General features: G+C 40.6%; 1 protein-coding gene across 1 annotated transcript; it reads left to right on the forward strand.

Annotated features, from left to right (window-relative positions):
* Positions 1 to 7,581: 7,581 nt before the first annotated feature.
* On the forward strand, positions 7,582 to 15,298 carry vbp1 (von Hippel-Lindau binding protein 1). Its single transcript, XM_049569342.1, has 6 exons — positions 7,582 to 7,726; positions 10,141 to 10,265; positions 10,635 to 10,701; positions 11,575 to 11,673; positions 12,956 to 13,094; positions 14,412 to 15,298. Exons 1-6 carry the CDS (start codon positions 7,646 to 7,648, stop codon positions 14,486 to 14,488), a joined length of 588 nt encoding a protein of 195 aa, XP_049425299.1. The 5' UTR covers positions 7,582 to 7,645; the 3' UTR covers positions 14,489 to 15,298.
* The last annotated feature ends 736 nt before the right edge of the window (positions 15,299 to 16,034 follow it).

The following is a 16,034-nucleotide window of genomic DNA, read 5'->3' on the forward strand; positions in this document are numbered from 1 at the left end:
CCCCCAGTGACCCCTTTTTTGGGACATGTTTCTGGCAAAATTATGTAAATGCAAATATTAGGTCACTACAAAGGTATGAATAATCATACAAGTATGAAATCTGGCAAGAAGTATCCTTACACAAAGGAGAAAGTAGCAAAATAAGATTCTGGGACTTGTTCCCATTTTATTTCAAAATATCATACACAACATCCCCAAAAAAACAAAAAAAAAGACAAATTCTCATCAGAATTGATTATTTATCCATCACTTTGAGTTTAATAACACTGCTTCACTTGTGCATAGAAAACTCCCCAATTTGGTAAGCTTCAATTTGAGCCCAAGTTGACCTTTATATTTTGAAAATTACACTTGCTTTGGCCTGATTTTGTCACTATACCTCACATCAGACAAAACAGAATTTTTTGTCACTAGCCTTCCAGTGAGTCTACTTGCCAGCAATGTGAACCTGGAAGTGTTGAGTTCCCTGAAGTTTCATGTTAGAAATTTACAGAATGGGTCCCCAGCATTTAGAAACTTCTAACTTGCATATGTTGGGAAATTAATAATATTAGCATTTATTAGGATAATCACCCATATAGACTTTATTTCAGCAACTGCTTGGTCGATTTGGACAGTATTGGAGTGGATTTGGGGGTTATTGAGGGTGCTGAATCAATTTCTGACCTTTTCAAAATTCAAAATGACAGCAAGCCCCAGAATCTTATTTTGCTACTTCCCCCTTTGTGTCAGAATACTCCTTGCCAAATTTCATACTTGTATGACTATTCATGCCATTGTAGTGCCCTAATATTTGCATTTACATTTCACTAGAAACTTGTCACAAAAAAGGGGTTTTGGCCCCCTGAGACCAAACGACCCCGAGTTGGGGGTGCTCTTTATCAACTTACGATGGCCCAGGGTCTAGGCTAACAGGGAATAGTAATGAAAGGGTAGCAGAAAACATCATGAGGGCTGGACCTGGCTCCTGGTCTATTTCACCAATATATGGATGTCATCATATAAAACTAGTCCATCTGTGCAGTAGAAAGATGCAAATACTTTTGAAATCAGTGCTACATGACCAGAGAAAACAGAGAAAAGGGACTGTGGCATTCACTTCCGCTGGTGGGTGACGTGAAGCAATTTTATCCATTTAATGGCCAACAATGGCAAAAAACTTGTTTTCCAGCTAAACAGTAAGCTGAAACATGTTTCTGAAAATATCTGAGTTGAGAAACAGGCAAGTCAGTAACAGAATCTTAGTGTATATTTGATCAGCGCTGCTTAGTTTTACAGTTTGAGTGTTTTCGGCCTCTGTTTTCACTGTGTAGGAAACAGTGTGGCGCCACTTCCTCTTTCACAAACTCTCACTATTACAGCTAAATATTGCATTAAACTAAGTTCCTGAAAACCTTTAAGGAGGGAAATAAGCAGTGCAGTTACATTATCTTGATTAATATTAAATAAGCACTGCCTAGTTTTACCGTTTCATTGGATTTAAGTCCAAGTTTGAGAGAGAGCGCCAGAGTGGCGGGTCTATCTCTTAATCTGCTTTTTTACTCTTTGTGTCTGCGCTGGCCAATCATCAACCTCTGAGGCTGAAAAATGAAGCCAATGCGGAAGTGCCAAAAACTGCAGTTCATCAAACATTATCTGCTGACAGCGTCCACAACTTCTCAGTCAGATCCACTGCCACTCCACGCAGCCTCTCTCCCAAATATGGTCACTTCTGGCTCCAAAAAACCAAGATGGCGATGGCCAAAATGCTGAACTCAAGGCTTCAAAATGGCAGTCCAGAAACCAATGGGTGATGTCATAGAAGCTACAATCGTTATGCATACATGGGTGGCGTGCAATCTAAAAATGCAGGAGTTAAGCTTGTGTAATTTGAGCAACAGCTCCAAGAGCCAGTGAAACACTAGGGGAGGACCACCAGACCTTCCTGTTTGTTATGCCCTCCAATATGCTGACCAATACATTGTGCATCCCTATGAGATCATCATCTTGAGCTCTGTTGATTAACTGAATAATTATCATACAATTGCATGCATTTTTTAGGGTTCGGTGCCGACATCTCTGAAAGGTTTTTTTTGGGGAAACCCTCCTTGAGCTGGGGCGATGCTCAGGCTTACTGCAGAGAAGAGCACACAGACCTGGCCAGAGTGCGGAACCAGCTTGAAAATAAAGAGCTGCAGAGGATGGTTAACAAGGGCCTGGTCTGGATCGGGCTGGCGGATGTGTTCTGGGTGTGGTCTGATGGCAGCGAACCCTCATTCTTACCCTGGAAACAGTACGAGCCATATCTAAATGGATTATATAACTGTGCCGTACTTGAGGTCAACAGCAAACCTCTTGCAATGGTTGACAAAAGTTGTGCTGAAAAGTTGCCCTTTTTTTGCCGTAGTGGTAAGTAGCTTTTTCTGCTATCGCACCTTATGGCATTTCATAATAATTGCCTTTTAATATGGCTAATTACAAGAACTTTACATCACAAGACGTGTTATGAAAGCAATTATGAACTCTGATGTGCCTTGTATATACAGTATAAGAATAATAAATGTGGAGTGGAAGATGAACAACATTTCCTGCACCAAGTCCATTATTTTTTATATCGGGACACCTCAGAATGCATTATCACTATTATACCACAGACACTTTGTGTTCAAGTATGAAATGAACATAATAAGGGACCTTTAAATCTTTTTGTTCTGAGCGTTCAATAAGAAGGTCAATACCATCTTAACTCTTGGCAAGAATAAGGGCCTGTCCCAGTACCCCCCCTTAGCCCTACCCCTTGGCCTTACCCCTACATTTGCGCATTTCCGCGAGGAGTAGCGGTGTCCCAATTCCTTTTTGCGTGTAGGGGTAGGGGGCATAACGAGGGGTAGTGGGTATGAAACTAGCCCTTCAGAGCGAGGGATTTCAGATGCTGACTTGCCAGCGTGGAGTAGACATCGCCATGGCTACCACCGAGCAAGAGACAGGGAAAAAAGTTCACACATAGCTAACGTTACCGTCATCAGGTTGCTTGTTAACTAGCTAGCTAGCTCGCACTATCTGGCATCTGTCCTGTTCTGCAAAATTGTCGGAGTTTTCACATTACGATAACACGCCAGCTAGTATAACTATGTTGCCTTGTAATGTTAGCTGGTTAGCTAGCTAGCAGAAGTCCCGTCATCTGTCGTTCATCAAACGAAGCATGATGAATGCGGCAAACGCCATCGGTAGGATGAATGAGACTCCATTGTAGATGCTGGTTGGTAATGTAGATGGCTTGCAGCTTCCTGTTTAAAATAGTATGTATGTATGCGTGAACGTAACCGACGTGGTGACGTATTGAGTAGTGTTCCAATTCCTAGGGAAAGATTTCTACCCCTACCCCCTGTTGCTTCATTTGAAAGGCCAAGGGGTAGTGGGCAATGGCTAGGAGTAGGGCCAAGGGCTAAGGGGTAGCGGACAAGGTGGGGTATTGGGATTGGGCCTCTGTGTGTTACCCTAAAACTATTTCTTAATGAGTATAAATGAGGTTTAAAGAGTTTTTGTTCTCTCTTTTACTCTTTGCAGATCCACTGAGGAAACACTTGGTGAAGCTGAAGCTGACTGCTTACGACTCCTCTGTGGACATGAAAGACGCTGCTGTGATGAAGTCAGTCTTGAAATGGGTGACTGTCATTTTTCACACCTTTAAGAAATTCCTGACAGCTTGTGTGAAGTCCTAACCCACAGAGAAGTGATAATACTCGACAGCCCAATCACAATTTCGCACATCATAACTCAAGCTAAAAAATTTGCAAAGTAGACTTTTATATTTCTTTTCTGTTGCGTAGGTGGAGGGGAAGCTGAGTGAGAAAGGTGCAACTAAAGATGTAAAACTGAGCTGGAGGAAGCTTCCAAAGAAGGAACATAAAGCAAGAGCAAACGGAAACACTTGAAGGAAAGTGTATTCCATAGTTGACACATCTCATTTTATTTTGTGTGTGTAATCCTTTTAGTGTGTTTTACCGTCTGCATGAGAGATACTTGTATTTTAACATGATACAATGCCAGAGAGAGTACATTGTAATGGCAGTTTACTGTGATAAAAATTAATAATGTTTTGTACAAAATGTCCAAACACTGATGGGTTATATTTGTCCAAGCACTGAGAACATTTACAATCAAATTTGAAGCTTAACATCTACTTTGCATCGAGATCAATGACAGTAAATTTCCATGTTTCTTTGCATCTTGGTGTGCCCATGACAGTAGAATAATTCAAACAGAGTTAAAATCAAAGTTCAGGTTGCTTTTTGGGACATAGTGACATAGTGATCTGACCAAAGATCCGTCTGCTTGGACCTCTGGATTGTGGCTTGTGCATTTGAATCCATCGTGGGAAAAGGTCCAGTGGGTAGCATTTCGGGGAAATATTGGCAGAAATGGATTATAATATATAATGACATGCAAATGTTTGGGCACCCTGGTCATAATTTGTTTACTGTGAGTAGTTAAGTAAGTAGAAGATGAACTGATTTCCAAAAGGTATGAAGTTAAAGATGACACATTTCTTCAATATTTAAAGTAAGCTTACCTTGAGTTTCAAAATAACAAAAAAGGAAACGAACCTGAAGCAAAAGTTTGGGCACCCTGCATAGTCAGTACTTAGTAGCGCCCCCTTTGGCAAGTATCACAGCTTCTAAACACTTTCTGTAACCAGCTACTGTAAAAGTCTTTCAGTTTTTGTTTGGGGGATTTTCACTCATTAGCCCCATTTACACTGCCAGATTTTCTGTGAATGTTGGGCCGTTTTGCCAGCAAGCTGTGAGCGTTTAGACACACAGAGCCAGATTGGCAAGTTGATCCGAGGTGCCCAATTTTCCGCCTCGTAGGGTAGTCACATTGGCGGAAACCTTTTTAGTTTAAACAGAGCGAGGCAGCCTTCCGCAACAGGAGGGACTGTTGAAGACTTGTGGGAGGAGCTGTTGATGGCGCCGCACATGCGAGCCACTGGCAGTGGATAAACAGGAAACAGCTGATAGCAGGAATTAGTGAGCAGCTACTAGCAAGAGGGAAACGCAAACCTGACAGACACTGTAAAGATGAGCAACTGGGGAGATGGGGAATTGCGCGCCCTCCTTGTCGTCGCAAACGAAGAGGCCATTAACCGGCAGATGACGGGGACGGTGAAGGACGGGCCGACTTACGAGATACCTGCCGAAGGACTGACCACCCACGGCTTCCCTCCCACGTCACTGTTTACGTCACATGCTGAGCTACACGTTTTGTTACTTGCTCACGCCCCCCATTGCCCCGAAAAAGGCGCATTCTGTATAAACAAAAGTAGATAGGTGGCATTTTGACGCACTCCCCGATTTTGTTTTTATACTGCCAATGCTGAAAAAAGACATTAAATTACATAAAATTACACTAGAAATGTAATTAAAGTGTCATTTTATCAGTGAAGGAACATTGTCAAAGTCAGACCGCTTCTCTCCCAGGCAGATACAGAAAAGTTGTTTCATGCTTTTATCTCCAGCCGACTGGACTATTGCAATGCTCTTTTGTCTGGTGTGTCCAAGAAAGCTATTTCTAAGTTACAGCTTGTGCAAAATGCAACAGCACATGTTCTGACAAAAACCAGACAGAGAGCACACATCACTCCAGTTTTAAAATCACTACATTGGTTACTTGTCAGTAGTGATGGCCAAATGAGGCCTCATGAACCACTGTCTTTATTTTCTGAAGCCACTAGATGGCACTGTCTGTTCAACAAAGGTTTGAAAGCACACTTCATTGCCAGTCCTTCAGCCTTTATCTTTAGACCAAGAGCGCCATCTGGTGGGGTCAGAAAATAAAGAAAGTGGTTCATGAGGCTTCATTTGGCCATCACTACCTGTCAGTCAAAGAATAAATTTTAAAATTATTTAATTGTTTTTTAAAGCTCTAAATGGCCTTGCCCGATCTGATCTGTCTGACATGCTCAAAATGTATGTGCCTTCAAGGTCCCTAAGATCCTCAGATTCAAATCTCTTGATTATCCAGTAGGTTACAACAAAAAGGCATGGAGAGGCAGCCTTCACTTATTATACCTTTAAACTCTGGAACAGTCTACCTGAGGGTCTTAGGGGCTCTACATCTGTTGAAACTTTCAAACGAAATCTTAAGACACACCTTTTCACCATTGCTTTCTCTTGAAATGTGTTTTTATGTATTTATGCTTTTACTTGGCATTTTTTATTCATGCTTTTATTTTGTTTTCATTTCTAACAAATATCTTGATTGTCTTTTCTGTTCAGCACTTTGTGTTGCATTTTATGCATGAATTGTGCTGTATAAATAAAGTTATTATCTTACTATATAATGACAACTCTGTCTGTGTCTGTGGGTGTGTCTGTGTGTGTCTGTTCCACGCTTTTCTCCTCACTGACTTGGTCAATCCATGTGAAATTTGGCACAGAGGTAGAGGGTCATGGGAGGATGAGAATGAAGCAATATTACATCAATTGGCCAAAGGGGGGCGCTATAGCAACCCACTGAAATTGCAAACTTTGAATGGGCATATCTCATGCCCCGTATGTCGTAGAGACATGAAATTTTGCACAGAGATGCCTCTCCTCATGAGGAACACATTTGCCTCAAGAACCCATAACTTCCAGTTACACAGATTTTCCGCCATTTTGAATTTTTTGAAAAACACTTAAAATCGATCTCTTCCTAGGAAGTTTGACCGATCTGCATGAAACTGGGTGAACATAATCTAGGGATCAATATCTAAAGTTCCCTCTTGGCAAAAGTTGGAAAACTTACTAAAACTGAGCTTCTATAAGGCAATGAATAATGTGGAGGGTGTGGCTCATCACATAAAGGTGTATAACATCTCAAGGGTTTCACCGATCACCACGCAACTTTGTAGGCATATGACCACACATAATCTGAGAGGACCCCTCCATTATTGACCCCATCAAACAAAATGGGGGCGCTAGAGAGCTAATGTCTTATCTAGGCCTAACCGCCATATGGATTTTTACTAAACTTGGTAGATATGTAGAATAGGATGCCTCAAGGTGACTGGAGAAATGTAACTCTAATTGGCAACTGGGTGGCGCTATAACAACAGAAAAATGCTTAAAAATGGCTAAAATGCAACCGATCGCTGTGGCTCCCCCTGTGGACCAATGTTGTTGTGTTTTTTCTAATTTTTGGTATGACTAAGTCATGGTATGGTATGCTGTACATAATCACGGAAACTGTCAGTGTGTCTTTCTGTCTGTCTCACGGTTTTTTTTTCTACTCACTGAGAACGGCGTGGTCAATCTGAAACTGCACATAGGCATTGAGGATTTGCAAAGGTAGAAAGTGACAAAGCTACCAATGGGTATGGACTAGTTATTATCATTATTATTATTATTATGGACCCCAGGAAGAGTAGTTATTGCCAAGGCAACAACTAACAGTGACCACAACAAACAAACTATTAGTAGGCCTAGTAGGAGACGTATTCCTTGTAGACTTTCTCTCAGAAATCTATTCATTTTAACACAAGCCACAACTTTTTCCTGACCCCAAGAATCCCTCTGGGGTAGGAAACAGCAGTTGCAGGCTGTGTCCACTAGAGGCAGCCGAGCCTCCACGCTGCTCCCCAGACTTGTACGTCAGGAAGGAAGGAGAGGAGCCTCTCTCCATCATGGCTGCCACCATAGACAACAGCAATGCCGTTCAGGCGACAAAGAGAAAGCACCTCGGGATCCCCGAGGCTGTGTTCGTGGTACGTAGAGGCCGACATTTCTCCCTTTCCTCGCATGTCTTCGATGGCGTTAGACCGTTGGAAGCTCACTTTTAAACGTGTAGCCGGTGTGTGGGCGCGTCATGCTGGCTAACGGGCTAGTTAGCTCAGTTAGCATGGGAGCTAATCGTGCTGTGTGTGCAGGCTGGGCGGCTCCTCACCTCCATCTATGGACATCACTGTGTCTGTGTGCTCTCCTCTTTAGGCTCTGAAGTGTTTTAGTTAGCTAAACGTTAGCCCTTTACACTGCTTTACGGATAAATGTCATGCTAAGATAGCGTTAGCACCCTCCAACCTTCTCCCTCATTCATTGTTAGGGAACAGTTAATATATATACTGTGGAGGAAGTGTTCACATCATTTACTGAAGTTAAAAACACTAATAACACAGTGTGAAAAGTACTTTAAGTACCAAAAGTGAAAGTAGTCATGTGCAGTAACATATTCCATGTCTGTAGTGATGGAAGAAGTTCCAGATATGTTACAGGAGCTTAAGTAAAGGGAAAATAGTTTCAGCTGCTTTATAATACTGGTAAATTATCATAATTTGTGAAGTGATTATGTATTTTGTTTGAATCTGAGATATATTGGAGGACAAGTATAAAGTAGCATAAACTGAAATACCCAAGTAAAGTACAAGTACCTTAAAATTTTACTTAACTGTAGTTCTTGCAGTCTAAAAGCTAAAGACTTATTTCTATCGTCGTCTAACTATCTATTGATCTATCTACATTCCACCACCGCTGAACTTAGGTTCTAACTTGAGTATAGGGTTGCAATGGTATGAGATTTTTACGGTATGATAACTGTCTCAAAAAATATTGCCACTGTGTCTACCGGTCCTTAAAACATCTTAAAATGTCTTAAATTATTCAGTGGCACAACAATAAGGCCGTTAAAGGCATTAAAAAGTCTTAAATTTGAATTTGTGAGGTCCACATTTCTAATGTTACACTTATACTTGCACATACCTGTTGGCAAAATGTAGATTGATTTCACTCACTCTGATAACCATATTCCTATTTAACACTTACCTCTGCGCAAGACCACACACACACACACTACTTCCCCGCAATGCCTACCTGAGATGCTTAAATAAGTAAAACATCATTTGTCCAAAAATATGTCCTAAATTAGGCTAAAAGGTGTCGCGAATGGGTCTTGAAAAGCATTAAATTTAATTGTTTGATACCTATAGACACCCTGTATGATTGTACATACAATGGAAATACTTAAGTTTATTCCAGAGCACTGCTGAACTTGAGTATAGGGTTGCAACGGTGTGAGATTTTCACAGTATGATAACCGTCTCATAAAACACAGCAGCTTCGTGTAATTTAAGAATTATCTTACTATCAGTCAGAATGACCCTTAAAGGAAGGAAAAGTGATCGGTTATTGTTGGTTGAACAAATGTTTTATTACTATAATTGAAACTGGAAACCATTTTGTTAATGAGAGTATGTGTGAAAAGTCTCCTCTTAGAAAATTACTAAAAGGTTGCAGTTGCATTTTTTTCTGAATATTATAGATAAGCAAATGTACACAGTATGATAACCCTCAAACTGTATGTCATGGTGTACCTTGTACCTGTATATCGCTGCAACCCTACTCCACTATAGAGAATATTTCTTAAAGAGATACTTCACTACAGTTGTCTGAAGGCTTACAGTTTTTCATACTCTTCCTGTCCAGGGAAAAATTTTGAATGAGCTGTGTTCATTGTTTGAAAGAAAACTTCAGTTAATAGCCCGGGCTCATATTTGATTAAATCACTGAACTTAACAGGCTTATATTTAGGACAGGTGTCTATATGCGACAGCCTGTAATTCCTTTTACACTTAACTGTTGCTCAGCAAAAATTGGGACTAGGCTTGTCACGATACTAGAATTTCAGTAGTCGATACCAATACCAGTGAATTTCCACGATTCTGGATACTCATTCGATACCACGATAAAAATCAAAAAACAGAACTCATGTATTTCTAAATTCTTTAAAACTTTAACTCTAACCATCTCCACACACGACTCCTACTACCTGACTTTTAGACAAGCTGAGGTGTTATGCTCCAGCAGCACTCGTAAAAGCCATTGTTTCTAGCAAAGACGATGGACAACAGGCGTTCTTCTTCTGCGCTCGTCCTCGGCACTGAGTGATGCGCGTATACTACCCCCGTCAGTTCTGACAGGAATCGATACGGCCCTCTGAGGGCAAAGTTGTATCTGGTACTTACAGTACTGGGAAAAAAAAACAGGTACCGACATATTTTTTTGCGTGTTGGCATCGACTTGGTACCAAAGTATCGGTTCTCATGACAACCCTAGCTCAGATACAGATATGGGTCAGTATTTAATGTCTCGGCTCACCGTCTTCTCTCCCCTCTGCTGGATTTCACAGGAGGATGTCGACTCTTTTATGAAGCTGCCAGGCAACGAGACGGCAGATTCAGCACTGAGGAAGCTGGACGAACAGTACCAGAAATATAAATACATGGAGCTCAACCTGTCTCAGAAGAAACTCAGGTAACACCAATGAAAGACACTTGATTTTCTCACGTAAAATAATCTGACGCAAAACTGTGAAATAATAGGAAGGTTTGTTGTCTCTTTTTTTTTTGTGAATTAGTGTCTGGTGAGTGTTGTGTCTGGGACATCCCAGAATCCCTTGTGTGATTAGTGCACAGGCCCTTAGTCATTAGCAAATGTTGAAACATCTATTATCATTATTAGTTCAAAATATAAGTATTTATTGTTTGTGTATCTCTGACTTTAACCACATGTACACAAAACCACAATCCAGTGATAACGTCCACATTACACGTGGCTGTGTGATAACTTAAATAATGCCTTCCTTACTTGAACTAAAATGTTTTTTCCTCTCTTCATATTTAGGTTGAAAAGCCAGATCCCACAAATCACACAAACGCTAGAAATCCTACGGCACATGCAGAAGAAAAAGGTCAGTATTGTCTTTGTAAAGTAACGTTATAATGGCACCTCCTCTAAAACTGTTCTTAAAACTCACTTTTATCTACAGCTTTCTCCTAACTGATGGTATTTAAGTGGACTGTAATGTTTTCCAAACAATTCAGAATGAACCCGCACCACCACTGCTTCTTATACCAAACCTATATGACTACATGTTGTGTTGTAAGATGCTGGTATGATTGTTGTACATATTGCAAGTTCTGATTTCTTGATTAATGTGTCATGTAAACGACCAGACGTGAAAACTAAATAATCTGTAGATTTGTCCATAGACAGAATTATACCCAGACAGCAAACTCTCAGAGTGTTCAATCTAAAGCAAGACCCTTGACAGTTAAACTAGCTGTTTCACAAAACCTATTATTTCAACACAAATGCATGCCTTTTATGGGTCATTAAATTTACTTTATAGAACATTTAATTAGATTTTGATAGAGAAATCCATTGAAGTATAAATTTATATCTTGTGTGTGCTCTGCTGTGTCTGTTATTTCCTGTACTCGCATCATGTCATTACATTGGGCTGAATGATAACGCAGAAAACTTCTATCCCAGTATTTTTTGTGATGATCTTAAAGATTTCCTAAAGCTTGAAATTCCACAGTGGTTGATTCAGAAAGTTAAAAACATGAAAGGCAATTATAGGCTGCAAACAATTAATAAGTAAATTATGCAGAAGTAAATGAATCTTAGATTTCATTGTGTAAATCCTTAATGAAACAACTCTTTATTTTCAAGGTTGTTGTTTCTTTCTGAGCAATACGTTACAAAATATAAAATATCTGAAAAATGAATAATAGTGGATGCCTTTTGACCAGTTTGATGTATCGTTTTGTTTCCCCAGGAGACCACAACGCCCATGGAGACACACTTCCTATTGGCTGACAATGTTTACTGCAAGGCCTCAGTGCCGCCCACTGACAAAGTCTGCCTATGGTTAGGGGTGAGTAGAGCTCAAGAGTGGAGTTGGTTTAATTTACTGGTGTATAGTGTTTTGTCGCACAGCCATTACTAAAAGTAGTTGAACAGAGATGGATAAAACAACAAAAGATAAGCATGAGGTATTTGGCAGAAATTATTCAATTGTGTAAAGTCAGTTCTGCTTCTTTTACCTCAGAATAAGAGATGAGAGGCTGAGTCGGTTGCCATCTTGACCTTGTTTTGTATAAAACAACTTGTCAGATTTTTTCTAGTCGTCATTTATATGAAACTAAGAGCTATTGTGGCAACCCAACAGCCAGAAAAAAATGCTCGCTTTTTATGTTTCTGCGCACCATGGATACATTGTGCATTATTTTTTAGCACATACCTTGAAACAATGCTTTAATAATGCTGTGGTGAAGGTGTGGTTAGATTTAGGCACAAAAATCACTTGGCTATGGTAAGGAAAGATGGAGAACACCATGTTCTGCTTTAAATCAACCATGTTTGGTGGCACAGAAGCTGCTAGAAAAGCAGAGACAGGTCAGTGAAAAATGCCCTGGTGATAAGATCCAAGTTTGGTGCCACAGTCACTGCTTGGACATGCAGTTATGTGCCAGTGAAAAACACCCAGGTTCTATGGCTAAAACACTGCTGGGAAGTGCCGCAGTATGTCAACACCAGGGTTTGGTGCTGGAAACACCGCTAAGGGTTGGTAAAAACAACCAGGTTTGGTGGCACAAAAGCTGCTAGAAAAGCAGAGACTGGTCAGTGAAAAATATCCAGGTTCAATGGGTTAAACGTTGCTAGAAAACGCAGCTATGTATCGGTGATTAAGTCCAAGTTTGGTGCCACAAACACTGCTTGGAAATGCAGTTATGTGTCAGTGAAAAACATCCAGGTTCTATGGCTAAAACACAGCTAGGAAGTGCCACTATTGTTGGCCAAATTCACTAAGGCTTGGGGCTGGACACACCGGCAAGCATTGGTAATAAACACCCAGGTTTTGTGGCTCAAACACTGCTGGGAAATGCTTTGAAGGATTACCAAAAAACAAAGTGTTGTTCGTTTGATGCAGTGGTTTTGCTCTCTCAATGACTGAATCGTCAGCTTATGTATTGTATCACTTTAGAAATGCCGATATGATATATTTAAAAGGGGGAAACGACATGTATTAGTGGTTTGCAGAAATGTATAATCCGAACATTTTCTTCTTCCTGGGCTGATCTGGTGGGTAATAGACCATAACTTGAATCCTCTTTACATCTTCCACTCCTGCCCACCCCGACATTTCCCCCCCAAAGGCTAACGTCATGTTAGAGTACGACATTGATGAAGCCCAGGCTCTCCTAGAGAAGAACCTATCCACGGCATCCCGTAATCTAGAGACGCTCGAGGATGATCTGGATTTCCTGCGAGACCAGTTCACCACCACCGAAGTCAGTATCCTTCCATGATGTAGTCCGCTCAGGTTGGGCTCATCTCTGATTCAAAGTCCTGTGGAGCTGTTGTTGCAGCTTTAAAACATAAACTCATGTTTTATGTATTGTTTTTTCATAGTGATGGGGAAAAAGCTTTTTGAGGCTCTGAGCCACTGCAGCAGCTGTGTTAAAATGGTTCATTGTTGAGGGGGATAGTGACATCCGCTGGCCAAAACTCGGTATTGCAGTTGTGTGTTTGAATTCAATCTGAGACTACCTCCATTATTGTTTCATTAAAAAATAATTGACAACTCATATTGATATGAGTGTGACGTAACAAGGCCTCATTTGGGGTGGTAGCGAGGCACTGCTGCAGTACATCACTAGTTTTCCAAAGTTAATCTGGTCTTCAGCTCACCCAAATTCACAGGCTACATTGCTACAACCATAAGGTAAGTGAGATGATATGTATTTTGTAGTTTTTATTTACCAACCCTTTAAAGCTATTGTTTAAGTTTGTCAGGCGTCCTAAATATCAGTGATTACAGGCTTCTGAGTACTTGTTGGGTTTTTTCCCCCGTGCATTGATGAAACACAGCTTATCCACCTCATGCAAAGTGACCGAAGATCTTCGTAGTACAGGCCCCTGGTGATTAAAACTGCGAAATACATTAAATAAAGCAGTTTCATGTTGCAAATCAGTGTTTCTTGTACACTGTTAGCCCAGGCTAGCCTAGCACCTGCTAATGTGTGCTCACCTTTTGTTTCTTGTAACATAAGGTCCAGATGTTCAGGACGTTTTTACTGGAAGGCAAATTATCCACAGAGGTCTCTTCCGCTCCAAAACAAACAGACCCAGTTTCAAACTAGTAAAAACACTGAATAAAGCAGTTTCATTTAAAATAAATCTGCGTTTTTTGACACTAGATATTGGGGAGGGGCTGCTAGCTACGGTGGCCGATGCAAAAATGCAAATGTCCCTATCTAGAGGCAAGGTTTGGTTTGTCTGTTCTGGTCTGCTGTAAGAAACATGATGGTGCAACTTGGCGATCTTCACAGACGAGGACTTGCTTCCTATGTGGATATAAACAACTCATTCTTATTTTCAGGTGATTATACACTAAAGAAAACATACTTTTGCCAGTATATCCTCCTAAAGAGTAAATGCCCCTTGAAATAACCTGCCAGAATCAGCATTACTCGAAAGTTAACTGAAAACTACAGCTACTGTCTATCTCCAGCTCCAGTACATTAATAGAAATGTCACACACTGTTTTTATCATAACTAACCCTGCTGCCACTCTGCTGTTGCTGTTCCTTAACCCGCCGCTCCCCTCAGACATGGCACGAGTCTACAACTGGGACGTGAAGAGAAGGAGCAAAGAAAACCTCCTCAAATCAGCAGACAAGTCTTAATATCGACAGGACAGCGTCCACATCCCCCTTCTGCTAATCTTCTCCTTTAGTCAACAAAAATACAACCCCAACCCCCACCCCACCCCACCCAGATCATGTGTATGTTCACCACAGAGCTCGACAGAGAAGAGCGCATGTTTGAAATATTTCTAAGAATGTGCTCGATTTAACTCATTGAGATGATTCAATCAAGCACACTTCGTTATTAGATTTTGAACATGCCCTCTACTAAGTCAAGATCAGACATCCACCACTACTGTTTTCTGTTGATTTGTTACTTTTTAAAGTATTTTTTCAAGTAAAAACTAACAAAAACAAAGGCAACGAGGCAATTTTTGTATTCTTTTTAATGATTTAAGTATGTTCCTGTTACCTTGGCAGACTAACAAGTGAGGGTTCTCTCGCAACGTCTTTTCTTTCCCTGCATCTATCCCTCCTTACTGACCTGCACTTGTTTTTGTTTCTCCTCAACTTGCAGCAACTTTCACATATATATGAGACTTTTTACATGAGTTGTTAATTCTTGAAACAGTTGCCATTATACTGAGTAAAATCAGGCTTGTAGGACGACAAAGACCACAACAGAAAAAGAAGAAGAATACATAAAACTAGTTCTGCCTCAGAGGGATTAACTGTACTCCTGCTCCGCACCTGCTGCTCCTCCTCCGTCCCTCGACTTTTCCACACTCAACCACCTCCTCTTCCTCCTTTTAGCCGCTGTTCTGTCTGTATTTATTTGTCTCTCACTGTATTCATTAAACAATGAATGAAGTAAAAGAAGAACATTTGGGCAAAGAGATGAGACCTTGACCTGGTGCTCTGTGTGTTGTTTGTTCTTCTGATGACATCTCGTAACAGACAGGTGAGAAACGGTGTTTGGAGTCAAGTTCCTCTAAGTTAAGATGTGGGATTTTCTATTAAAAAAAAAAAAAAAAGTTTAAGACAGGTCTAACATTTATTAACAATGACTAACTACAGTTGAAGTTGAGCAGTATGGGGGACCATAAAGGTCATGCAAAAAAAATATGAAGCATCAACAGGAAAATAAAGACAGAAATTACTATAAGATTTTACAAATCATAAATAAACGGACTAAATTCCTAAAGTTATGAAATTCTTGACCTTCATGTTGTACTTGTATAAATCCCCTTTTAAATTTGGCCTGTTTAATGATGGATTTACATATTTATCTGGAGAAACTCTTAGTAGTTGGAAGAGAGTTACTGCCTGAACTGTTGTTCACCAGTGAGGGTAAACTGGAGCATCAAGCCCTGTTTCCACCAAACACTTTAGGTACAGTAGCTTTGGAACCAAAAGTAACCCTTCAGACATGGTACCTAGACCCTAGGGTTTCCACTGCAAACAGTACCCTTGTACAACCCTTGTTGTCACTCACTGCTCCGTCCAGCACTCACTGTATTCCTTTATCAGTCTGGACCTCGTTTACCGTCCACAGAACGAGGCTGCACGCCGACATTTTCAGAACAAAATAAAACAGGCTGCAGTGAGAGTCTCTCTCCATGGGATATTTAGAGATAGCAAGTTT

Source organism: Epinephelus fuscoguttatus, linkage group LG23 (assembly GCF_011397635.1).
Source record: "Epinephelus fuscoguttatus linkage group LG23, E.fuscoguttatus.final_Chr_v1".
Lineage (NCBI taxonomy): Eukaryota > Metazoa > Chordata > Actinopteri > Perciformes > Serranidae > Epinephelus > Epinephelus fuscoguttatus.

Bases quoted from the DNA above. Each gene is read 5' to 3' on its own strand.
- vbp1 (XM_049569342.1), top strand. From the start codon at position 7,646: ATGGCTGCCACCATAGACAACAGCAATGCCGTTCAGGCGACAAAGAGA. The intron at 7,727-10,140 runs GTACGTAGAGGC...TGGATTTCACAG, and splicing joins TCCCCGAGGCTGTGTTCGTG to GAGGATGTCGACTCTTTTAT. The intron at 10,266-10,634 runs GTAACACCAATG...CTTCATATTTAG, and splicing joins CTGTCTCAGAAGAAACTCAG to GTTGAAAAGCCAGATCCCAC.